The 27309-nt window shown below is 42.4% G+C and overlaps 2 protein-coding genes across 8 annotated transcripts in view; both read right to left on the minus strand.

Moving 5' to 3' along the window:
* Positions 1–12171: 12171 nt before the first annotated feature.
* Positions 12172–19792, minus strand: donson (DNA replication fork stabilization factor DONSON). Its single transcript, XM_076297385.1, has 10 exons — positions 19245–19792; positions 18388–18468; positions 18022–18228; positions 17582–17760; positions 16216–16394; positions 15647–15746; positions 15256–15390; positions 14771–14969; positions 13412–13627; positions 12172–12621 (listed from the first exon to the last, which is right to left on the minus strand). The coding sequence occupies exons 1-10, from the start codon at positions 19653–19655 to the stop codon at positions 12487–12489; spliced, it is 1842 nt and encodes a 613-aa protein (XP_076153500.1). The 5' UTR covers positions 19656–19792; the 3' UTR covers positions 12172–12486.
* Positions 19793–22415: 2623 nt separating this feature from the next.
* The window catches only part of runx1 (RUNX family transcription factor 1), a 58270-nt gene continuing 53376 nt past the window's right edge, over positions 22416–27309 (minus strand). For 4 of the 7 annotated variants that reach the window (XM_076296841.1, XM_076296842.1, XM_076296839.1 and 1 more), the window contains 2 exons: positions 24629–24754; positions 22416–23968 (listed from right to left, as the gene is read on the minus strand). In XM_076296841.1, coding sequence (XP_076152956.1) covers positions 23427–23968; positions 24629–24754 — 668 coding nt within the window. In that variant the 3' untranslated portion in view covers positions 22416–23426. The remainder of the gene's footprint in view (positions 23969–24628; positions 24755–27309) is intronic. The other 3 variants (XM_076296844.1, XM_076296840.1, XM_076296845.1) reach the window with 1 other exon arrangement.

Consider the following 27309-nt stretch of genomic DNA (forward strand, 5'->3'; position numbering starts at 1 on the left):
CAACTTTAATGTCAGCAGAATTAAGTCCCAGAATTTTTTTAAGATCAACAGGAAGGAAAGAAAGATTGGTTGTTTTTTCTTGCCTACCACTGGATGAAACAGTGACATCTCTCTGAGCACACATAATAAAGAAATAATTCTTAGTTTGTGAATGTTTAAAAAAATAAAAAAACGCAGATTGCCTCTCTTCTAAAAGATGTGTTAAATCTTTCCCATAGCCACCAGTGGTCCCATTACGAGAGCCGTGATAATCAAAACCCCAGAGATTATTCCGATCCGAACCCACGGCAGTGGGGGTCCAGTCTCCTCAGCACCTTGGAGAAAGTGAAAGAAAAAAATTCATACCTTTAATACAACATGGTCAAGACAAAATCTATGACAGGATTGTTGTAGCTATAGGGATGTGTAAGGTTGATAGGTAAAGATAAATATAGGATCATCTGTCACATATGTCTAGATTAATTTGACACATTTTACACATCACTATTAATAGTCAACAGGAAACATATTTGTGATTGCTTTCGTTCCATAAGTGAGTCCAGCATTAAGATATCTAGAGTCTGACGTGGCCAATTGTGTTTAGTTGGAAAGTCAGTGTGGGTTTGTGGTGCTATGTGGAGGTGTCTGGTTCAGCGCATTGGCCTCTGTGAGGTGTCTCTTACCCGGGCTGGTTTCTGGAACTGATGTGCCCTGCATTTCTGGCCAGACTTCTGTTACAATGAAATAAACATATGTATGCACTTGTCAGCTACCAATAATCAAACATATATAGGCCTACAATACATTAAAAACAAAAGTTGTATTTTGATTACTGTCTGATCCCACCCCGTCCCATATGAATGTTCTAAGACAGTGTGAACACAAACAGAAGTGCCCTTGAGGAGTGTTATGCAGCATTCAGACTTACACATCCCTATAAATATGAGTAGGACATTTAGCAGTAGACATTTAAGGCTGTGTTTATTAGCTATGTTATGGAGTAGTCCTTGCACTATTGACCTATTTTAAAACACAGTCGCTTACTCATTTAGTCATCTGGCCCACAGGACTATTCTGCATTTGCATAACAGTGCAATGTACTTCACATTTATTCATTTAGCAGACACTTTTCTCCAAAGCAACTTACATTTCAATTACATTACAAGGGCCATTCTACCCACAGCAATCATCAACCCAGAGAATACATCACCCAAACGTTATATTTAAGGTGACACAATGTAGGAATAACCCATTTCATCAATTTCCAATGTACTGGGTACTCATTTAGTGCTAAAGGGGTACCCAATTTGTCTAAAACCATCAAAAAGGATCATGGCAAGTTGCTTATTATGAAACGAAAAGGAGTTGTATGAAATTCCTCTGGACATCCATCCATTAGTGACCAAAACACCAAATGAAGTTCTCATACTATTAACATCAGCTTATGTACAGAACAAACAAGCCAACTTGTTCAAACACTATATGTCATGTTTCCTTATTGCAAAGTCGCAGACAGGTTCATCTCTGAATGGGACTGTGTGGGTGACAGTGAGCCTGTGTGTCCCCTCCATGCCTGTTTACCTTCCTGTTCCTGGTCGGCCATGGTGGGATAGGAGGTCGGGCTGGAGCTGCTGTTGTCGCTGACGACAAAAGGATCTATCTCAGTTGGGAGTATGTAGTCTGTAGGGAGGATGTCACAAGCAAATCACATAACAGCACGGAACATCCAAAGCGTCTACTCTGAACTTGACCATATGGACATTTTAAAAAGAGAACGCTTTGTTTTTCTTAGAAGTAAATTTTTTCATGGTTTCTACCAGAACAAATCACATAGCATCAAAGAAATCAATAAAATTATTGTAATTTCATATAGGGTTAAATATATAGTCTTTCACAAACTAATATAATATAATATGCATTGTGCCGCATAGTTGCTGAGAAAGATGACTCAGATGATCATTTTCACCCATTAATGGGGGGTCAGCATGTATTTGGGTTATGGTCATATAATGCTTGAGGTAGGTTTAAGCTAACAGTTGATAAGTGGCTGACAGGCTGGCTGATACATTTAATAGTTTATTGATGATTAACTGATTACTTAGCTCTGTCACCAAACGACTATGGTCCCCTTGAATCTCTGTGTCAGTGTATAGAACAAATCAACACCTTGATTACGGCAATGGACTTTTCACAGGCCTTCCTAAAAAGACTATCAAACAGCTTCAGGTGATACAAAATGCAGCAGCTAGGGTTCTCACAAAAACTAAAAGAACTGACCACATTACTCCAATTCTTAAGTCCCTGCACTGGCTTCCAGTCACAGAATTGACTTTAAAGCACTATTGCTTGTTTATAAATCACTTAATGGAGCAGGACCTAAATACCTCTCAGACATGCTTCAGCAGTACACACCCTCCAGACCTCTCAGGTCTCAGCAGAAAAACATGTTAGTAAAACCTGCTGTTAGAACTAAACATGGTGAAGCAGCTTTTAGCTGCTATGCGGCTCAGCTCTGGAACCAACTTTCGGATGACATTAAAAAGGCCCCAACTGTTAAATCTAGACTTAAGACCAAACTGTTCTCAGATGCTTTCTGCTAACTGCACTGAGTTATAATTTCTGAATCTGTCTTGAAAATTATTCTACCTTGTGTCTTTTATTTTGTCTTTTTAATCATTCTTTATTTTTAAATGATTTTACCTTGTGTTTTATGTTTTCTTTTTATTATGATCTTTACCTTTTGAACTATTCTTTGACTATATTGCCCTTCTATGCTTTTATTTGTTATTATTATTTGGTTTTGTTTATGTAAAGCACATTGAATGACCTCTGTGTATGAAATGCGCTATATAAATAAACTTGACTTGGCTTGACTTGACTTGAAATGTAGAAGGACGTGTCTCCTTACCCAATACTGTAAGTTCGACCGACCCTGGTATCCCAGGCACTGCAGCGAAGTTGTCGTCACTGTACCAACATTTATATGTTCCACTGTCTTCAGGTGACAGGTTTTCAATGAATAAGGACAGTTCACCATATTCCTGGATCAGGTCCTGGCTCATAGATGCATTGTTGTACATGAAGCTGGGGGAATTTGGGGGCCTCCCTCCAACCAGACTGTAGATGTCCTTGCCATTTTTCTTCCAATAGACCGACACTTTTTCCAAAGTTCTTGATTTAGAAATTATACCCCAGCAGGGCAATCGGACACTGTCGTTCACATAGCGAACAAATATGTCTTCTTCATTATAAGTTTCTTCATTGAGGGAAAATTGAAAGGAGTGGGTGTAGAGGGTAAGATATAAAGGAAGACAAAGGGACACAGAAATGAGCAGAATGAAACAAGGGCATTATCTCTAGGCTATGGCTTCTTATCCAGTTGTGTTCCTTCCTTAGAAAGTAAAGATCTATAACAGCAGCTCAATCAACCAAGCTATGCCTGGTCAATATAAAGCATGCCAAGTAATCAATAAATCCAGTCCATGTACTATATTTTAATGTCTTCAAATTCAATGGTAATTCTTATGCGTGTGCACACGCCTCCTGTGCATTGATGATACCAATGTTGCACAAGTCTGTTGGGAGATGCACTGCCAGTTTTTTTGTATTTTGGGGTGCATATCTTTGCCAACCTGTTCAAAACTATAAATATCATTGTATGATATTGTAAAAGGTTGTGTTCCATTCAATCGTATACTGTAATGATAATTTCATTGAACTTCACATTTTAGACTTCTAAAAGTACATTATGACTATCACTCACACAATAATCCAAAGGAACCAAGAGAACACCTAGGTCATGCTTTAGCTAGCCAATTGAAACTGGACCATATATATGATACATGTGAATTACTGGATTCATAGATTTTAGATTTGCGGTAACACCAGGCAGCCTTCCCTTTGAAATGGATTTTGCATGTAACAGCCCCTGAAGAGCAGGCCTTCTTGTCCGTACTCACCCAAAACCGTGACGATGACCGTGCGAAGAGTCTTCCTGCCATGCCACAAGCACTCGTAGACGTCCGCGTCACTCAACACCACTGGATGCAGCGTGACCGAGAGCTTCCCATCGTCCCAAGTGGCCGAGGCCCTGTTCTGAAACAGCGGCCCATAGTGCATATTCCCATCATACCGCACCACGTCCTTGCCCATGGCCTCCCAGCTGATGTTCAGTGGCTGCTGTGCTGCGATGTCTGTGTGCAGCGTGAGGTCACATGTCAGTGTAAAGTTCTTCCAAAAGTCTACGGTCACATGTTGCACATCTTGGGCACTAACAAGAGCTGCTGAAGTGTGGCAAGGAGGAGAGAGAAGGGATGGGAGAAGGAGAGAGAAAAAACAAAAAAAACAACAAAGAAATCATGTGTATCAGTTATTTAAGGTGTTTTGGGTCATGGAATAGTTTTGCATACAGTTACTTGTCATGCGTTCACAGATCCATATGTCTTATAAATGCTTTTCATGGTTTTCACCTCTACAAAAGCATAGTCCTACTAAATCAACAGGAATGTGTATTACCCATCACATCAAGGGAGCCATGTGTCATCTATAAGCCATACTCTAGTCTAGACCAGTTCTACATTCCAACCTCTTACCAAAGACTAATATCACAGTCAGAGCCAGGCAAAGGACCTTCATCCTGCTGCAACTTAGGATTCCCCTGAAAAACAAAAGGACAAACTGCATGTAACTGCATTTTCTTTTACATCACGTGGGTTGGGTTGCCGAGTGCATGTCTGTCGTTTACCAGGACAACACATGGCACCAGGATGCACTATGGGAAAAGGGCAAGCTGGCGGAGGCAGTGTGACACTTTGGGCAATGTTCTGCTGGGAAACCTTGGGTCCTGCCATTCATGTGGATGTTTCCAAAGTCCTTTTAGGCAAGTCCCTCCACTCAGCGGCCATATTGCAACAGTATATGGGCACTATTTCGGCAGAAATGTGCGTGCGCAAGGCTTCACGCACCAATCTTGCTCCAGCAGCAAGATCACAACACATGATTGGCACGATGTCTTCACAACACACCACATGATTGGCTCAATGTATTCACAACACATGATTGGCTCAATGTATTCACATGTCGATGTTTTGCCATGGAAGGGGTGTGATATGTGTAGACAACTGCCATATATTACAAACTAACCCCATGCATTTCTATGGAGGATTTATTTAGTGCTGTCTCCTCATTAGAAAGTCTCTGATGTTACTTTGACATATACCACATACCTAAGCATTCTTACAGACCCTTTCATGGAAATTGTATTCTCTGATGGCAGTGGACTCTTTCAGCAGGATAATGTGCCCTGCCACTGGCTTCAAAATGGTTTGAGGAATACAACGAGTTCAAGGTGTTGACTTGGCCTCCAAATTCCCCAGATCTCAATCCATTCGAGCATCTGTGGGATGCGCTGGACGTACAAGTCCGATCCATGGAGGCCCCACCTTGCAACTATCTGCTGCTAAGGTCTTGGTGCCAGATACCACACCTTCAGAGGTCTAGTGAAGTCAAGGGGTCAGGGCTGTAATATGGCAACAAAAGAGGGACCTACACAATAAGTAGGCTATAGGGCCAGGCGGTCATAATGTTCGGCTGATCCATGTACATTTGAATTACTATTTTTCATCCAGTTTTATCCATCTAGCATTACATATCATCCCGATTAAAGGCAGAGTCAGCATACGCAATTTTAAGCCCATCACATTTTTTGTCACGTTTAATCATCTCCTCAGGACCTTAGCTGCCCATTATGTGAGCGAAACCCTGTGTGGAGTTTCTCTGCGAATACAAAAGGGAGGGGTGAGCTGATGTATTTCGTTTGGTCGTTGGTTAAAATATAATGGGCATTCTTTTGAGAAAAAGCGTCTGCTAATAAATGTACGATTTCCTGTACAATCGCTGACTGCAACTTTAACATGGTTGCTGAACAATATCACGAGTAACTGCAAGAATGATTAACTCATCGTAAGAAAAAGTCTAGAAATAAACATTTTCTGAGAGCAGAGTGCCCATTTAAAACGTGTACTGGGTCCAAATAATTTACTACGCTTCCTAAAATGTTACAGTGGTGTCATTCGTGGGCTAGTGCCAGCGGAATAGCTCGACTCGAATGGACTATACGTCTGCCAATACGTTGAAGGGCGAGGCGGCGGAACAATGTCAGGTGATCAGTAACTCAATCCTGCTGCAGAATCCTCTGGCTCACCAACCGCGCAGCTGTCCGCGATGCGCACGAGACTACTCCGGGATCCCCGACAGATGATGGTCCACACCACCCTGAAGTGTTAACTGTTTTCCATGTCAAACCAATGTCCATGAAAACCGACCGATAAGCAGTGGTGAGGCTATTTTAACCTTTGCGTAATGAAAGTGCGTTATTTTTCTTCATAAACGAAGAAAACCCATTTTAAATAGCATCCAAAAATGCAATCCAAAACAAACATTATACTATAGCCTATTGTTTGGTCATACAACGCATATTATTGAACTTTTCTATGTAACTGGATGTAGCCTGACCTCTCTCTGACAATAAAAGATTAAAAATCGCAAGGTATGCCCATATGCTTACACGTAAACAATTCAAAGTATTTTTTGTTTGCCTTTTGATGTATTACTCCCCACACAATCAGCTAAATTAACAAAACGCACAGGCAATGAAACTGAGAACTCAAAAAAAGCCAGTTTACAACAAACAGCTAAGCCTATGTTACACTAAAATCAGCACGCCAGTCATAAAAAATATGCACAAACTATTATCTTGGCAGAATCCCCAGACTGCGATGAACTTTATTTGCATGCCATATCGACCGGCGCAGTAGACCGTGAGAGATTAAATGCGTAACCAAAGGTGTACTCACCAAATTGCAAGTTATCACGATGAGATAAACGAATCAACGTGAGAGGTGCGACTAGTTGTATGCCTCACTTGCAGCTTTCAAACGTTGTCTTTTTTTAGCAGTCATCGCCCATGCTTTTCTCGCCTCTCGAGTTTCAATATATTGCATTAAATTACAATTAAGTTACCCAATAGCAGCGATAAATGCTTAGCTGGCTACAGGGTAAAGCACGTGTACCCATACCATCATAGTTGGCGAAGCGATCGGCCCCCACATAGATCCAGAGTCGCACTGTAAAGCGCGTGCACCACAAACCAATAGCAAATCTTATCGTTGAGTTCTTCCTGTCTGTCCGTAAAATAAGTAAATAAATGTTTAGACCATCTCACCCCGTCTAACCCTTATTTTATCACCCATATTAATGTCAGATATATTAGAAAATTCTTGCAATTGCTAGACTGTAAAGTGCAAGCATGTAATACAGAGCTGTCTGCCTGACAAGGAAATATTAGATGGCAACTAGGGCCGGGAGGTCTATGAAGACTGCACATGGGGTGCAGGTTGTATGACAGGAGTGTGCGTCAAGTGATTTTAAATTTTGCACTTGATGTTGTTTTGTTATGGAAAACGAGCTGGATGCTATGGCTGCCGAATAAGCATGGGCATTACTTTGATATAGAGGGCATTAGAATAATTGATAATTATTAATAGTATTCATAATTAATAATTAATAATAGTTTCCTGAACATAAATGTATACCAAATTGTAGGTTGAATTACAAAAAAATATAGTAATTCTTTTTAACGTTTTGAACTATTACTTTGTGTAACACTGATGATTAAGATTGATGCATGTGGAATGTTGACATGTCATTATTGGGATCAGGTTCTTGTTGACTTTAACATTCTCCCCCATGTTGTGTTACCTATGATATGATTTACTTCATGGTAAAAAAAAAAATACACATTTCATTGATGAATCACACTAGTGATACTCTAAATCCAGTAAAAGTCAAAAAGAAATGTCACCCTATTCAATTGGAAAGACTCACAAGATGAAGAGGGCATTGTGATCTCATGGTGACATTGAAAACATGAAATCCTGAAAACTCATCTCTTGATTATTTTTCATTGTAAAATGCATGGTGTTCATAATCCTTCAAGGGGTTCAACTGTTTCGACCATCTTAGAATTTAACCTACCAATTGAAAGAGAGAGTTAACTTGTGTGTCTTTCCACTTGATTGTATGTCTGTTTATTACTAATGGTTCATGTTTGTACTATTCTGTCATATCGTGGCTAGTTGGAAATATTCAGGATATTTATGCACGTTTGTCAGGCAACTTTGTCCAAGTGAGAGTGAGTTCGCTGAAGCAGGTAGATGATGGCATCCTCAACACTCACCTCAATGGCAAACTGCAGTGGGTCCAGAGAGGTGGTCACCTCTACTGAGGTTGGCCAAAACCCACGACTCCAGGACTTTCAAGATTGCAATGAAACACCAAGGAAGTATGAAAGAGAAGCAACTTGACACCGTAAGTTGTTACATGACAACACATGAAAAACCATGATGTTGGTGTTTGACACCATTAGTGCCTATTGTAGCATAATATTAATTATATTGACACTGTGTATCACTTCTTTTAAAACTACTGTCCACATGTTTTATCATTTACTGGAGTCTGATAATTAGGTAACACAGCTGCCTATCTATTAATTTACTTGATTAACTGAAATAACTGCTTTTTACCTGTGACCAATCATATGATGCATATCATCTGATCTTAAAATCTAATATAATCAATCACATCTCATTTGTGTACCTTTGATGTGTAGAAGGCAAAAGTGTAACATTTAGGAGCTACACAGCAGTTCAAAGCCACTTTAATGCAGAATCACATTCAGGAGGATATAAATATTAAATTAAATCTTGCTGGGCATTTATGCTGACTAACAATACAAATAATACTTGTGCTTTCACTTCCGTTAGTGCTCTGATCTAAGTGGATGCCGAGACACTGGGACTGGGACTCAGTGATGGATTCCTTTATGAAATCTTTGTGCTCGGTCTTTGCCTCGGAAGATAACACCTGCATTGGAGAGGCAGAGGATGAAGAAAGCTTTAGCTCTTCATCTGCCAGGAAAAAGGAAGAGGTTGTATGTGCTCAAATAAAACCAGGCAGATGTGGATCAGGGTGGGTCCCTGTCTCGGAAAAGAGAAATGGGGTTCAGGAGTCCTCAGAACTGACTGTACACACTACTCAACCAGCGAAGGGTATGTGGTATTAATGATATGAGTCACTTAATGTCAGAATGCAAAATAAACAAATAAACAAACATGGTTTGAATCTGTACAGAGAAGCAATATGCTGACTCATATAGCCTATGTAAGGGAGGAGACTATACATCAGATAAAGGGATAATACTTTGTGTTCTTTCTGCCTGACTATCTCAGATAAGCCTGGACATTTAAAATAAAGATATTTCACCATATAGCCTATGAAACAACATCAACATGGCTGTTCATTTCCAAAACGTTTGCTATTGAAAAGCTTGTAGGCATTAAGAACATCCGGAAAGGGATGCAGAATTTACGGTTGGTTATCTAACAACCCCGGGAGGGTTGCGGAAAGTGAAAAGCTTTTTTTGGAACATGTCCATGTACTCAGCAACAGCACTCCATTTATACATGTGTAGCAGTACTACTGGCAATGACACATTTTTCATGTTTGTTAAATCATGCAATAACATGGCTGCATTTATATGTGACAGGTTCCAAATAAGTCATCTTGTAAAATTAGATTAATTATCATTATTTAATAGTTATAAATGTCAATCTGCCCTTTTCACTGATAAATGCTTACTTTACTCTAGGGGTCTCTGAACTTAAACTCCTTTGCTACATTAAAGAAATGTTGACAAAGCATCAGGATGGAGAAAAGGTGAATGTGGAATTGAGAAGACAGATTGAAAATGAGACCAATAAGCTCATGTTGGAGATGATCCGTGCTATCTTGCCAGACTACCAGTTGAGTAAGAAACTTCAAGACAATACAATGTCACTCAGGGGTGAACATGTCATCAATGTCAATGTGCTAAAGTTCCACTCAAAAGTGGAGAAGGCAATGACCAATGTGGTGGGCCATTCACGTGAGAACATCTCAGAATTCCTCCAGAAGAACTTCCATAATGGCCCTTCTGATTCTGCGACCAAGTTCATAAGATCAGAGATGACAGTGAGTTTTGATAAGGATGAGGTCTATTTGAACTACAATGCAGTTGTGTATGGCATATACAGCAAGGAACTGAAAGATACTCTGTTAGATATTTTAATGATGAAATACTGTTCTGAAGAGCTGAGAGAGAGGGTGAAATTAATTATCAATAACATGAACAAATACCAGGTCTATGTGGATTATTTTGCCAGAGAAAAATGGATAATGAACTTTAAATCAGGCAACCAAGTTACCAATGAGGCATCAAACAAAGCCAAATTTGAAAAAGTCAGAAAGGAAGTGGCAGACATGTTCGACAGCATGTCGATAGCGATTCAGGCTCAAGGCGTCAGACAGATGTAGAACCGCAAATCAGAAAAAAAGTTTGGAATGTGATAATCTGCAAATCTCGTAAACCCATATTTAACTACAAACTATAGGTCTCTCCCCGCCTTCTAATTAATTTTGTGAAGGAACGATAAGAGGATGGTCTCTCCCATTCCCCCATCCTCATATCGTTCCTTCACAAAATTAATTAGAAGGAGGTGCTAAGACTGGAGGGAAGGAGGATAGACCAAAAGACAGATGAGAAACCCCCAGGGTCTCTCAGAAGTTAAGATGTACCTAAAGTGGAGGTATTCGTCATTCTGTGTGAACATGTGTGGGCAAATGATGAAACAATATAAGAGCTTCTTAAAATTAAATTGTGAATAATGTGGGGGATATCATCATCTACAGTACATAATATCATTAAAATGTTTATAGAATTCAGAGAAATCTTTGAAAACAAGCTACAGGGCTGAAAAACAATATTGGATGGTCCTTGCTGTGTGGTCTATCTATCCACATTGGGCTGTTAGACGCTACGAAGCTAGCATGGGTTCCATGGAGCAGAGACTTTCTAAGGAGACACAGCACTCAAAAAATCCTCCATAGAAATGCATGGGGTTAGTTTGTAAGGCCGTTGTCTACACATATCCCACCCCTTCCTTGGCAAAACGTCGACATGTGAATACATTGAGCCAATCATGTGGTGTGTTGTGAAGACATCGTGCTAATCATGTGTTGTGAACTCGCCGCTGAAGCAAGATTGGTCGAGAAGCCTTGCGCACGCGCATTTCTGCGGAATAGGATGCCCGATGAGTGCCCAAAAAGCGTTGCAATATGGCTGCCAAGTGGAGGGACTTGCCTAAAAGGACTTTGCATGGAGTCATATTTCTCCAGTGTGAGAGGAGTTTACCCCACTCAGCATTACACTTGTGGCTCAAAGGCCAATAACCCTGCAAACTGACCTCAATAGTGGAAGCTAAATGTTACGGCATTCGCTCTCCGGACGGACCTTTTTCGGCAATGCTTATTCGCCTTATTCACACAGTCCATTGTAAATCAAAACGAGGCTATGGGGTATGCAAACCATTTCATTGTTGTGTTCTATGATAGCCAGTGTACCCCATAGCCTCCTCTTGGTTTACATTATGGTCGCCACGTGAATAAGGCAAATTGTGACACATTTATAAATGAAGAACAGTTGAAAGAGCATCCCTGATATTACAGCATATACCACTTAACTGTATTTAAGCTGCACAATAGGAATTTATTTGCATGTATGAGCATGTGTTGTCATTGATGTGATTATTGAAAGGCATTACATTATGAGTAGTAATGTAGCAAGGCATTGTGTAATAATATTAAAAGCTTCTGATCTGTCTGGCATAAAGCAAAACTAGGCCTTTTTTCTCAACCATAATTAAAAACTGCCATGAAGTCTTTGACTGCAAACTGGGTGGAGGTGAGTAAACAGAGGGCAACAGAAAGAAACAAAACACAAAGGGCATAACAACCCATAACAATAAACACCAAACACTATATTTCATGACACAAAAACCTACTGCTCTTTTTAATCACTCACATACAGGGCGCAATCACAAATTCATAAAAAGACTTATCAAAACTTCTAAATACACATTAAGCTGTGACATTGTGTGTTGTCTCAGGACACAGCTTACACACACACACACACACACACACACACACACACACACACACACACACACACACACACACACACACACACACACACACACACACACACACACACACACACACACACACACACACACACACACACACACACACACACACACACACACACACACACACACACACACACACACACACACACACACACACACACACACACACACACACATTCTCAACTTTACAAAGGTAAAGGGACAGAAAGTTTGTTGAATATTTTAGTTACTGCATGTCTAGTGAAGCTCTGGTTCTCTGTGAAGAAAAGAGCTGTGATGTCCTTTAGTCACTTCCCATATTACTTTCAAATGGAGAACCAAGTGCTGAAGTTGTGCATCCTGTGGTTTTGTGTGCATTTGGGCAAATATGTGTACATTAAAAACTAAGATGATATATTAAAAGTGTATGAGGGCCTTTGCGCGCGCCTCAGCTTTTCCAGGTGTACCCGTAGCCTCTCAGGTGTAATTGGCGCAGGGCGGATTTACCCAGGGACGCTGGCTCCACGATCTGCTGTAGTGTTGCCGGAGACAGACCGCACCCAGAGGGAGCTCCCACATCGACCTGGTAACGAGGAGGAAACAGGCATTAGTAAAGAGCAGAAATGCATTGAAGGAAATCTCCAGCAATTTTTCACATAGATCTCGGTTTCTGGAGGTCAGTACTGTCAGTACGGGATTTTTTTTAGCTTTTTTTATTCAGTGCTACCTAGCTCAAGTGATACACTCTGGGGACATGATTTTAAAAATGCCAGGGAGAACTAGAATTTAAATTTGCTCTGCAGGTTGGTCTGGGAAGGAGCCGAAATTATTCGGTAACAGTTTATTGCACCAATTTAAAGTGTAAGTTCAGTGTAAATTGACCCATAGCCCTGTTGTATAAGCTCACCACTTGCAGCCCATCGGAAAAAGAATAAGACAATTTGGGACAATGTAGGCCAAGTTATGGACAGGCAGCTTAAAGCAGACCCATAGGGGCATCAAAACTGAAACTGAAAGTAACTCCCCACTGCCCCAATGGGTCCGCTTTAAGCTGCCTGTCCATAACTTGGCCTATGTTGTCCCAAATTGCATCATTATTTTTCCTATGGGCTGCATGCGATGAGCTTGAACAATAGGACTATGGGTCAATTTTAAAATGATACTAAGATATCACCAACCTGTGGTTTAAAAACCACAAAAAGTGTATGTGTTCTTGGAGCAAGAATGAAGAATCTTACAATCTAAAATTCATATTCAAAGATGTTTTTCACATCGCTTGTCTTTGTTACTAGGTCTTTATATTTGTTAAGTAACGTTAAATGTCTTACTGTGCAATTGTGTGTGTGCTCATATGAGGTTGTATGATATCTAACCTGTTCTTTAGGCTCCGCATTCTTGCAGACAGGCACGTTGAGGACGGCTGTGGGCTCGTGCGTGTACAGTCCAGCACTGAAGGCCCCTTTTTGGGCAGTGCGCAACAGTTGAGTGAGCATGTGAAGGGAGTGAGGCATTATGGGTCCTGTGACCTCCAGACTGCACAAATCCTGGTAGCCTGTCCGCACTTGTGTCTTCACGTTCACACTGCGTGCCTGTGGACAGGAGTCATGATAAATACAAATGTCTAAACGACAGATTATCAGTGAGTGAGTGAGTGAGTGAGTGTGTGTGTGTGTGTGTCAGGGATGGAAATTAGCACCAGCCACGCCAAATGCTGGTAAAATGTGAGTGTGGCTGTTAGACACAAAGTAATATTTTAATATTGAGTGGCTGGTGAATTTGACCAAATCTGCTAGTGTCTGGTAGACGTACACATTTTCAAATTTTAATTTGAGTGTGTGCGTGTGTGTGTGTGTTCTACCCACCAGTCCTCTGAATTAGCAGAGATGAAGTGTGTGTACATGACAAGTATGTAGAATTTAGTGAATAGAATTTGTGCTTAGATGATCATATTCAACCCATGGCCATGCACGGTCCGTCTGCACACTGAGGTGCTGCACATCTGTGTGTGTTCTTCACTTATACTGCGTATACTTATACTGCGTATACGGCGTATACTGTGTGCTCACTCGGAACATGCCTGGATCAGACATAAGGTGCTATGCATACGTACAGAAGTATCGAGCTCTGTGTGTGTGTGTGTGTGTGTGTGTGTGTGTGTGTGTGTGTGGTGTGTGTGTGTGTGTGTGTGTGTGTGTGTGTGTGTGTTTGTGTGTGTGTGTGTGTGTGTGTGTGTGTGTGTGTGTGTGTTGTGTGTGTGTGTGTGTGTAGGGATTGAGTTCACACTGCCCTACGAAGATAAAAGGAAGAGCAAGGACAGCAAGTCTGCTGAGGAGAGGACCCACATAGCTCAGCGTGAGTCTCTTTCTTTCTTTCTTTTCTTTCTTACTTTCTCTGTTTGTTTTGTTTCTTTCTTTCTCTCTTTGTTTGTTTCTGTCTCTCTCTTTCTCTCTCTCTTTCTTATTTTGATAGTTCCATTTAAAAAAAAAAATGAGTTTCTGTCCTGGTCTATCAGTGACCAAGAGGTGGACAATGGTGTGGATGAAGATGACGATGATGATGGTGGTTTCTCCTGGCTTAAAGAGATGGGAGTTCAGGATAAGATTAAGAAGCCAGACTGTGTTGAGCTCCGTATGTGTGTGTGAGCTTTGTTGAGCTTTGTTGAGCTGTGTGTGTGTGTGTGTGTGTGTGTGTGTGTGTGTGTGTGTGTGTGTGTGTGTGTGTGTGTGTCTCACCTTGAGCGTCTGTAGAGTGGCCCCCCTGAAAGCACTGGGGGCCAGCAGCGTGGGGGGCAGGCCTGCCTGAGAACCAGCTGCCGCCACCAGGCTCTTGCAGTTGATGAGGAAGTTGATGAGAGTGTGTGTGTGCGCACCCTTCACCAGCACCACAGACTCGGGCTTGTGGTCCAGACACACGGAGCTGCGCTCTTTATGACTGAAGGACGCAGGTCAAGGAGGGCTACTGCCACGTTGCAACAGAAACAAAATGGACGCCCTACACTGAGCCATGTTAACTTAAGACTTAAATGGTAAACCCCCTAAAAGATTCTCAATTGTTTTGTTTAGCCTAGCTACATGAAACCACTTACTCTTGAGTTAACTTATACAGGAGCAAGAGAAGGGTAACACTTGCTATTTCAATTGATTCCTGAGAATTAAGACGCACACCCACACACACAGGCGCACACATACAGGCACCCACATAAACACTAAAAGGATACAGTTTGATGGTGATGGAGTCTGGCTTCTTAATCTTATCCTGAACTCCCATCTCTTTAAGCCAGGAGAAACCACCATCATCATCGTCATCTTCATCCACACCATTGTCCACCTCTTGGTCACTGTGCTCTCCAGAACTGTAGCAAAGAATAGACCAGGACAGTCAGAACATGTGACCTAATCACATCATTTTTTTTTTTAAATGGAACTCTAAGCATTTGTGTGTCTGTGCGTGAGTGAGTGAGAAAGACAGTGAGAGAAGAGAATGAGAGCAGAGGGGAGAAATAGAGAAAGAGAGAGAGAAAGAGAGAGACAGAAACAAACAAAGAGAGAAAGAAAGAAACAAAACAAACAGAGAAAGTAAGAAAGAAAGAAAGAAAGAAAGAGACTCACGCTGAGCTATGTGGGTCCTCTCCCTCAGCAGACTTGCACTTATCACTGTGTTCCTTGCTCTTCCTTTTATCTTCCAGTAGGGGCAGTGTGAACTCAATCCCTACACACACACACACACACACACACACACACACACACACACACACACACACACACACACACACACACACACACACACACACACACACACACACACACACACACACACACACACACACACACACACACACACACACACACACACACACACACACACACACACACACGTTTAACAATCTGTTCCTTTACTACAACTTACTAACCACTTCAAACATTCAATTCCTCATTGTGAAAATTGCACGATTAATAATAACAATTATAACTGCAACCTTTTATTACAGTTGAATTGATGTTTTTATAAGTTTAGGGTTGGTATGTGCATGTGGTAGTGGGAAAACACGGGGCTGGGAATGACACAAATGGACATTTCCAGTAAATTCCCAGTGTGTTTGTGCATCTGTGTGCTGCATGCAAGCCAGCAATAACACTAGCGTCTGTCACTGCATCAGCGTGTGCCAGAAATCTCTCACCGTCTGCCTTCATGGCCTCGCGCAGCCCCCTGGTGGTGGGCGTGAGTAGTGCAGTGAGGCCCGGCGCGCCGCTGAGGCCGGAGGTGCGGAAGAGCACGGTGAACTGGTAGGAGCACAGGTAGAAGTAGGGGCACAGGCGCGCCTTCAGCAGGCTGTACAGGGACGTCAGGCTCACCGACCTACAGCACAGGAGCAGGAGCACGAGGGAAAGGACCAGGATGGAAATCTTTCCGTCAGTCTGTTTACAGTCAAGGACAAGTCATCTGACAGACTAGTGCTCTCCAGAATTATTACCCTTGCTGTTTATCAAACGTTGTCTTAAAGGTGCTCTAAGCGATGCCACATGTTTTTTAGGCTAAAACATTGTATGTCACTTACTGCAAATATCACCTAACCAGCCACTAGCTGTCTGTGTCCTGACACTGTAAAAAATGCGATCTCTGTGGACAGCCCAGGCTCCAAAAACGGCAACAAAAACCACCTGGGCAAACCTAGCCCATAAAAACATAACAACAAAAACAACCTGGGCAAACCTAGCCCATAAAAACATAATAAACTGTTCCAGCAAATCACAGACGAGATGCGCGTTTAGGAGAGTTTCCATTGCACGGGAGCAGCACGGGAGGGAGGGGGAGGAAGTAGCAGGCTAGCTCTCCGTTTTGTTTGAAAGTCAACAGATGTGGCGTTACCCAGCATCGCTTAGCAGTGTTTCCAATACATTGACTTATTTGTGGCGGCCCACCACAATATCAACATTGACCACCACACAATGATTTTCCAGGTTGTACTAAATTGTGCTTAAATCTGGTTAGCACCATAACCACGCTGCGCTAATTTGATAAAAACTGTTGCATTCAAGTTAATTCTGCAAACCTACCACCACAAATAGAATTCAATTCTGTGGGAAACACTGCTTAGAGTACCTTTAAGTCAGCAAATAAATTAAATATATAGCCAGCCAGACTCCATCACCATCAATTAAATAAATACATTTTATTCTGAAAATGTTGGAGTTAGGTTGAAGGTCTAGATTTTGTGTTCACTTAACCATTTGAGTGAATACTGATCTGTGCCTTGGACTGCCTTTCAGCAACCATTACCAAGTTTTACCAACCATTTATCAAGGCACCCAGAATTAAACTAACCTTAAATAAAGGTGCTTTTAAATATAATATTAAGATGGATTTATAATAGTTTTTTTAGTAAGTCTTTTCAAACATCTTTAACAGGTGTGCTAAAAATTCTGGAGAGCAAAGAAGAAAAGTAAAACTACAAGAAACTTGACAACATCCTCAGTCTTCATCTAAGCATTAAAACACACACACACACACACACACACACACACACACACACAGTTTCTCCTCACCACTCGCGCATCATGCTCTGCTGCAGCTCCGCATCCTGGCTCCATGGTGAGCTTTTGCCAGCAAACTTGCGCTCAGCTCCGATCCGCGGGAACAGGGACAGCCAGGGCAAGGACGGATGCTGCCAGTACTGCAGAGCCTGCTGAAAGCCGCAGCGCAGCTCTGGACACGATCGAGGATCCTACACACACACACACAGAGAGAGAGGAGATGTCTATTAATGAGCTGGGGATATTTCCTTCAGGAGGTGTTCCTTGATTTCTGATGCACCGAGTAAAACTGTCTTGCTTGATTCCAAGTAGATTTATACACAGTATATTTTTAATTTTCTCATTGTTAAGTTAAGAATGTGTAGGATTTGTTGGAGTGCATGTAGTGGTCTTAACCATGACCTCCTATCTGTTTCATGTTTAGGGGAGCAAGTAAGTAGCCTAATCAGCACCTGTATGTTCTGAGGAAGACAGGCATATTCTGCCCTGCAGTGTTGGGTCAAGCCCTGCGCCTCTTCCTGAGCTTTGGGTTGCTCTGCCCATGAAAAGGCATGAGATGAGGTGAACAGCAGACGCGTCTTCAGACTCCAGTCGGCAGGGTATTCTGGACACTCGGACACTGGAGCAACCTCTTCAACAGCAGCATGGTGCTGGGGACTCTATAGAAAAGACAGTCCAGGCAGGCAACATGGTATTAGTAATAGGAGTCATTGAAAACAGTGAGATGATATTTGTAACAGATGAGATTACAAGAGAGATATTAGTAACAAGAGTCACTGAAATGAAAACAGTCAGCTAAGAGTTGCCTAGCAAGTTACCTTAACCAAGGCGGTGGTTTTCCCGTCTTCAAACAAATCTGCCTCAAACAGGGAATCATCTTTGGAGATGGAAATAGGAGTCTGGAAAATATTGTAAGGCGTTCGAGAATTCAATGCAATGCAAAAACATGTAGTCAAATGATATATTGTCGCTCAACTAGTATCTTGATCACCAATTTCAAGATAGATAGATAAATTAAACATTTAAACAGGTAATTAAGAATAATAACGTTAACTGTGGTTGAACTAGATAAAGTTACATTTCATGACGTGCTGCAAGCAACCGCAGAGCACAATACGTTTTTGACTGCTTATCTAAAAGACTGGTTTTAAAGCATCTATGCAGCGGTAAACATAACTTTAAACAGGTTTCAGGGTAACGTTAGCAATCTTTTCGCTAGCTGCTAGTTACCCACTTGTTTACAGTGAAACCAACCTGATAGGTATTTTACATGTAGTCAAATGATATATTGTCGCTCAACTAGTATCTTGATCACCAATTTCAAGATAGATAAATAAATTAAACATTTAAACAGGTAATTAAGAATAATAACGTTAACTGTGGTTGAACTAGATAAAGCTACATTTCATGACGTGTTGCAAGCAACAGCAGAGCACAATACGTTTTTGACTGCTTATCTAAAAGACTGGTTTTAAAGCATCTAGCTGCTAGCTGCTATGCAGCGGTAAACATATTAAACAGGTTTCAGCGTAACGTTAGCAATCTTTTCGCTAGCTGCTAGTTACCCACTTGCTTACAGTGAAACCAACCTGATAGGTATTTTACATAAAGTAAAGTTGCACTCCTGCGAATAGGTTGCTCTTATTACATAATTTGACTAGTTAGTTAACGTTACCTCCAGCAACTTTTCACTGTTTTTGGCTTCTTGTACAAACTGGTCCAAGTAGGATAATGAAGTCGTGTTTGCATAATGTGCCGAGTTCTCCCCGTCTGTCTCGACAGGAGCACGATTTTTATAATTTAAAAAATCATCCACATCTCCGTCGGATCGAAAAGTTGCTCTCTTCTTCGGGCTGTTGTAAGTGTTTTCGATGTTCGCGAAAGGATTCCTCCGTTTTTGGCCTCCTCCACCAGGACGATTAGGAGCATTTAGCGATGGCCCTGGTGAGAATGGACGAGTCCCAGGAACCGATAATAGAGACTTGCGGACGTTGGGGCTAACTCCCTCACTCCGTGCTCGCTTCCTTCTCATTCGCATAATATCAGCAGGTTTCTTAAAACTTGGGGAGTACCCGGCCTGTTCCATTGCTGCTGTAAGCTTAAACAATACCTTAAAAAAGAGTTGTAGTAAGTAAACTGCTAGAAACTAACGTCAACGTTACTGTTCGTGGTCTGATGTTGATGTTTTCTTTCTCCGGTGGTTCCTGTTTGACACAATACAAATTTCGCGCGAGACGGAGTGGCCCGCTCAAATTTGGAGGCGGGCTATCCACAACAGACATGCGCACTAAGCACACTTATGCTAAATTGTCCTAATGTGGGACATTGCGGGACACCAGAGCCAGACATTCTCTGGGGACACCTAAGCTCCAGTGGTTGTGGCCTTGTGGCTCTTCCCCAAACTAATGAATGTCAGTGAAACTTTGGGAAACCCAAAGCTGTAGGGTTCTGTGATCAAAATTGGATGTGGATTTAATGTGTTACCTTCACACTGTACTATAGCCAAAAAGCAACAAAAAAAAATGTCCCACATTAGGGCAATCCACCCTAGGCTACAGAAAGATGTGCAGGGGAGATGATGAGTGGCATCATAGATAGGCTATTAGAAAGCTAGATACCACATTGGGCTCCAGAACGTACGTAAATAGTGCCGCCATCATGGTGGGGGCAACGATCACTGGAGGCCAGTGGAGATACAGATGTCTCTGTTTGCAGGCAAGTGTTGCCCATAGACAGTAAGGTGTTTGCCCCCAGCAATATGGCGGCCGTGTTCACTTATGCCACTTAATAGAACTTGGATGGACAATGGCGTATCTAGCTTTCTAATATCTATGAGTGGCATGCTGGTGGCATGTAGGCCTAGGCCTTAATTTGGTTTAAGTAATGTTTTCATTGCAAAGTAGCCTAATTTGATATGTTGGTAATTTTGTAATGTTTTGTAGCGCTAATTCTGTCTTTTCATGTTAATTGTTTCAGGAAGCCTGTTTTATCAGGCTTAATTAAACATACTTTTTAGGTTGAGGGATATGTAGTAGGCCTAGGCCTATTTTAAATGAACTAATAAATAAAATCTTAGACTACATTTGTTTAGGATACAATTTTGAGGTGATAAAGGTGTAAATGTCACTCACAGACCTGAAATGGAGAAAACATGAGTCATAAATGTAAATGAAAATACCTTTGCACTGACTTACCTTTAATATAGAAAAGAGAAGTTGACCCTGTTTACAGGAAATATTAGAACTCCATATCAACCAACCATATCATAATGAAAGTAGGCTTGACACATTGGACTGTTTTGCACAGACCCAAACATGTTTAAAAGTGTGTTGATGATATGGATGGATAGCCTACGATGTGCATAAACAACTCAAATAATTTAATTTCCTGCTGTTTATCATTACCATGCCATTACAGTTGTGATTAATGACCGTCATGTCTAGTGAAGATGTCAGCAAAATGGCCATTGATTTCTCTCTCTCTCTCTCTCTCTCTCTCTCTCTCTCTCTTTATGTGTCAGGCAGAATATGGTAGGTCTTTCACCCTTTCACTGGTTGATGAATGTCATTTAGTCATGCACCTTTCAACCTTGATTTAATTGAAATGATAATTGAAAATATTTCAGGACATACAGACCACTTTCTGCATATTAATATTCTATCAGTGATTTGGCCCTTTCCCTTACATTTTGTGCTGTAAGTAAACATTAAAGATGTGAATGTAAACTTTTGAGAATAAATTAATTTTGTGTGTGCAGCAGCTGACCACCAGGTGGTAGTATTGTGCCACAGTCTGTGATACACTGTAGCCTAACAACTGATCCTTCTCTTGGTGAAGCTCATTGTGAAGGCTCTCCATTTGTGTCTGACAAGTATCAAATTAATTTCATTTATAGGACAGAGGTTGTTTCATTTTAGTTTCATGTAAACACACCCAAGTTGTGAAGTTGTGTTACATCTCTTGCTCACAACACACACACACACCACATAACTATAAATGAGTCCCCCTCCCTTTTTGCTTCTTCAAAAGCACACACACACGCACACACACACACACACACACACACACACACACACACACACATACACTGCACTGGTATTTGTGTGGGTGGTGTGGTGGTGTCCTGCTGCTCTTTTTATAAAGACTATTTGATTTTATGGCCATTGGCTGCAGTCCTGGAGCAGGATTACAGTTAAGGCCTTCCATCCCTCAGCCAGCATCCTCTGAGCCCTGGAGTTCTGCAGCCCCCCCACCTCTTTCTCTCTCTCTCTCTCTCTCTCTCTAGTATGTCTAGCACTCATTAATATATTGTGTAATTTCAGACATTTGTGTTTGTGTGTGTGTGCCATTTTCTCCCCCTTCCTTTAAAATAAAATACATGCTTGAGAGACAATTAAAGTTGGTGTGCGTGTGTGTGTTTGTGTGTGTGTGTGTGTGTGTGTGGTGAGGGTGTCGGTGAGGAAATGGCCATGGGCAGAGGGCAGGTCAGGGCTTGTCTACTTGTCTGTGTAAATTCTTGTGGGGTCAGGAATAGCAGTGTACAGCGGGGCAGCTGGGTAGGGTGTGCTCTGTGTTGGCAGTTGGCACACAGTCAGCGGGCTGACCAGATCTGTCCCATCAGCACAAGATGACACTACTAGGAGAGGAGAGATCGAGAGATAGAGAGAAAGAGAGAAAGAGAGAGAGAGAGAGAGAGAGAGAGAGAGAGAGAGAGAGAGAAGCAGTGGTGGGGGTTGTTGAATTGATGCGTTCCCCCTTTGGATATCCTCTTCAATTCCTATTTTCATTCAATCAGGGTTCTGTACTCTTATTAAAAGTCCCGACAGAAACAAATACATCAGACCAATCACAACAAAGTTTTATATTTATGTAATAAAGCAAAAAAAAAAGGAATATTTTACATTTACATCTTGTGACGATGTCAAAGCAGAAACAGTGTGTCACGCAACCAATGTAACAAACAAACCATTATGTCACAAAGTGTTCATTTACAGTCAGTTGCTATTTACATAGGACAGTGCATCATGGGAAATTGCAATTCATTCATACCCTCAGAACCAATTTTACCCTCATAACATAAATGCATCTTGTTTTTGACGCTGGAAGTTGGAGAAACCACCCAAAGCAATTTACACTCATAATCATCTGTGCGAGCGAGTAGATGAAAAACAGATTGTGGGTTAAAAACGAAACAAGTGCATCTTGAATGAATTAAAGTGTGTGTTTATGCTTGGAGACGGATCAGGTTGCTCCAGCCCTGAGCTAACCTCCAATACTGGCAGACACAGAAAGGGGTAAAATTAACTTCCAGTTTATGAATGAGCCGCACAATGAGCTGGAAATGAGGAAAGACCCGTTCGCCCCTTATCGTCACACACAACATTCGAAACATCCTCTTTAGGCAGTCTCTGTTTTCTGAGAAAGTGAGTGAATGTGTGTGGGAATTTGTGAGTGACTGTGTGTTTGTGTGTGTGTGCGTGGGGGGGGGGGTTGTGTGTGTGCATGTATAAAAAGGAAGCAGTGTTGACATACATGGGCAATCCATTAACACTCCTAAAATAATCCACCATTATCAGTAATAACAGTAATAATGATGACAATAATAATAACAACAATAACAATAATAATAACAACAACAATAACAATATTAAAAAATAATTAAAACAACAATATTAAACACAGACTATCTGCAACTCTTTAGCAAAACAAATGCGAGTCTTACATGCTCCTCAGTGTAAAATACAATCTACAGTCCTGGTGTCACACATCTATAGGAGTCTGTTCCTCTAATGGGAAACCACCAGCTGTTTGGCCAGTGGTCAGTCCAGAAGTCCTTCAAAGCTCAAAGCTATGGCACTCAATATGGCCGCCAAACCGCCTCTGCCGACATATTGGTGGGAGAGCTACTGTGGCTCCCCTCCGTCTCCACGACAACGTCACTCTGATTGGGCAAGGAGGGGTGGAGGAGGGTGGAGCCAGTGGAGGCATTGGTGCAGGGGGGCAGGATGCGAGGAGGTGACCGTTCCCCACCACCTCCCCCTGCCATCATGGAAAATTGGTATGACCCAGCTGTTGTGCTATAGTAGAGGTGATAGGGAGACGAGCTGGCCTGGAATGGACCACCTTGACCTTGGGAGGAGGCAGAGGGGTAAGGCGGAGGCAAGTAGGTAGGGTAGCGGCCGGTCGGGCCCGTCATGGCTGACATTCCGATACCAATGGCGTTGGTGACCGGCGTGGGAGGGTACGGGAAGGCTCCGGTCGGGTAGTGCATGCGTGGGTCTGAGAAGCGGCCATCTGGAATCGTGGACAGTGAGGTGAAAGGTCGTTCCAGGGTCATGCGGGGGTCACTGAATGCTGTTAGCTCAGAGCCTGTGTGACGAAGGAGGAAGAAGCTGAGTGCTATAGGTAAGATAAAGTTATTTAACAGAGTAATCTCAGCTTCATTTTAGTCACTTGATATACAGTAATACTTTATATAGACCCTTTCAATCTGTTCCTAGAAGGTTTCCGGTTGAAACAAAACCAACGCAGATACTTTGAAATTAACTTTACCGTAATGCTCTACAAAATGTCAACTTTAAAACTTTTTTTTGTTTGTTTTCTTTTGTCCCCAATTTATCATTAGCTCAATGTTGTTTTCTGTGCCACCGGAAGGTACATTTCTTTATGCAGTTGAAAGGGTCTACATATGGATGTCATTCCTGACAGCCATGATGTCTGCAAGTGCCTTATCTATGTAAATGAATAGATAACTAAGCAACTTGCAAAAAAAATGAATGCACAGATGGATACAATGTCAACATTTGCTTCTACAATTGGTGAATGGCATCTATACAGTTTCTGTCTTGGTATGTCTTGTTATGATCAAATTAGGGTGAATGTGCATAGGAATATGTGCCATTATGTGATTGCAAGTTGATTATGTGTGTGTGTGTGTGTGTGTGTGTGTGTGGTTGTATTTGTGTGTGTGTGTATGTGTGTGTGTGTGTGTGTGTGTGTGTGTGTGTGTGTGTGTGTATGTATGTGTGTGTGTTTAATGCTCCTTCAAGCATCACTTACAGTGAATAGAGTTGCGACTGGGCGAGATGGGTGTTGTCGGGTGAACAGTCGGCGTGGAGATCTGGCTCAGGTAGGGGTATGGCTGCTCATAGGACCAGGACGGAGACGTCTGCATCTGCCTGGAGTCTGCAGTTGAAATCAACCAATTAAAAGTCAGTGCACTTGCCCCCAACAAAAAATAACCCTTGTCTCCAATAAACACACGGTCACACACACATACAGAAATAGACCAATATAATCAGCCCTAAAAATAAAGTTACAGCACACCTCCTCTGCTGTCCTACACTCTCTCCACTCCTAGCCGCCCTACTAGACATAATGAGAGGAATCGAGATGGTTTCATCTTCAGAGGTGACATTGTTATGTGATTAGCTGTTGATGGCTGTAGCCTATATGTTTGAACTCCAGTTATTCTACGTTATTTGTCATTTGTCCGTGTTATTCTCTTTCTGTGAGTCACTTTGGATAAAAGGGTCAGCTAAATGAATAAATGTAATGAAATATTGTAATGCTGCTACAAAGAATGGGCACAGAAAACGTGCCAAGAGACTGGAATAGAACTGGACTGAGGAGGTGAACAGAGGTAAAGCATATGGGAGGAGAGAATGTGTTTAACATTACAGAGGATGAGAAGAGAGGATAGGACATGAGATTTGAGGAGATAAAAAAGGAGGTGTGTGTGTGTGTGTGTGTGTGTGTGTGTGTGTGTGTGTGTGTGTGTGTGTGTGTGTGTGTGTGTGTGTGTGTGTGTGTGTGTGTGGGGAGGGGGGAGGTCAGGGGAGGTGATGGTGGTTTGGTTCAGCCTGTGTGTGGGGTTGCTATGCCTTTCCCCCAGTGGTCCAATAAACACCCCAGATCGGCTGCAGGCAGGCAGACAGTGAGGCCACTTGCAGAGGAAGCAAATTATCCTCCACCGCCGAAGCACCCCTCCCCCCCAAAAAAAACCTGTTTCAACTGAAGCCAACTTCTCCCCAGGCCCGCTGCCAAGCCCCCTCCTTGCCTAGCTCCCCTCCCCAGCCACGTCGCTGTGATTTGGGCTAGGAGTCACACATGGCTGGGTGGGTGGCTGGAGGCGGATTCAGCATCCGGTGCTGGGGCTCATTCATTTTTACTGGGCTCCCACACACACATCAGCACGCTATATGTATAAGTCTACACCCCCCCCCCACCACCACCACCACCACCACCACCACCACCACCCCCCACCTTCTTCCACCGCCCTCACAGTCTGCATGCAAACACAGACTCACTCTTAGCCTGGGTGTTCCCATGCTGCCTTGCGCGCGATTTGATTCACGCTGCCAAGGCAGCCTGGAGACCATGGAGCAAATTTTCACCTGAGATAGGGGACCAATCACAGAACAAGGGGGAAAGCAAGACAATGATGAGCTATGCACAGATGCATTTGATAGACATCCGTGGCACCCAATAAACGGATCTGGGCATTTTTTTCAAATACGAGAAAATTAACGTTTGGTTCCCAGACCACGTCTCATTGAGAAGTGGTGGCGCTAGCCAGGCTAACTCACTCTATTGCCAAGAAGAGAATGAACTCACAGGTACAGACATTTTGTACTGCAGTCTGATTCATTCTGATGAGGTCTTGCTGGTATTGCAATCCACTAGACGTCTACAGATTACTTAGATACAAGCAACAGTGTCATAAGAAATCTACTCTTGTTTTGCTGGAAAGCCATTGGCTTCCATTCTTTCAATATGAAAAAAACTTTTTGTTGTTTAGATCAAAACTTGAGTGCCGCTCTCTCACTGTGCAAGGTCTCTCTCAGGCTTTGGAGAGAGAAACGTTTCCTGCTGCAACTGGTGGTTACACACACACACACACACACACACACACACACACACACACGGAAACACACATTGCTCAGGGGACGGTTGGTTGGGTTGGGGAGCACAAAGCCGGTATACACCCATCACCACTAACGCACACCGCAAACCTCAAGCTGCAGTCAGACCTCAACCTCGAAACACGCACTTCCTCAAACGTGTGCTCGCTCGCAGACACATAAAAACGCAGACACAGTCACTCGGGCACACACACACACACACACACACACACAAACCAACATTCACGGCCACACAAACACACTAACACACACACACACACAGACACACACACACAGAGCCTGTTGCCCCAGCTGCTCCTGATTTTCACTAGTATGAAAGGAGAAGTGGAGGGGGAGAGAAGGCGCTTTTGAATGACTTAATAACGGTTTCCGTTGGCAACCCTCCCGATGCTATTTCTGGCGAGGGGATCAGAAGCTTGCTGCACGCGGCAGGAAACACTCTGTTCTCTCTTTTTCCTCTACCTCTCTCTTTCCCCCTCTCTCTTTCTCTCCATCTCTCTCTCTCTATCTCCCTCTCTCTATCTCCCTTTCCCTCTTCATCACATTTGCTTTCTCTGTCACTTCCATCAGTTTATCTCCCAACAAACCACTCAACTCAACTTCCTTGATTCCCTTTCCCAACTCCCTTTGATTTCCTGCCATCATCTTGTAATGTATCTGTAACTCTGCATCACTCTCTACATGCTGCTCAACCTCTTTCCTCTTTCCCCCCATTTCTTATGTTCACATTTCTCTCTAGCTAAGCATCTCGCTTCGATCCACATGCACTCATGACAGTCTTTTTCCAGTCATCTATTCTTCCCTAAAACACCACGT

This window comes from Alosa pseudoharengus, unplaced genomic scaffold (assembly GCF_046254945.1).
Source record: "Alosa pseudoharengus isolate Yale_2024_CS ecotype anadromous, Long Island Sound unplaced genomic scaffold, YU_APseudo_1.1 YU_APseudo_1.1_scf_20, whole genome shotgun sequence".
Classification (NCBI taxonomy): domain Eukaryota; kingdom Metazoa; phylum Chordata; class Actinopteri; order Clupeiformes; family Clupeidae; genus Alosa; species Alosa pseudoharengus.

Coding starts and splice junctions, on each gene's coding strand:
- donson (XM_076297385.1), bottom strand. CDS start 19,655: ATGGAACAGGCCGGGTACTCCCCAAGTTTTAAGAAACCTGCTGATATT. Junction 15,747..16,215: donor CGAGGCCATGAAGGCAGACG/GTGAGAGATTTC, acceptor GTGTGTGTGTAG/GGATTGAGTTCACACTGCCC. Junction 12,622..13,411: donor ATGCGGAGCCTAAAGAACAG/GTTAGATATCAT, acceptor CCTCGTTACCAG/GTCGATGTGGGAGCTCCCTC.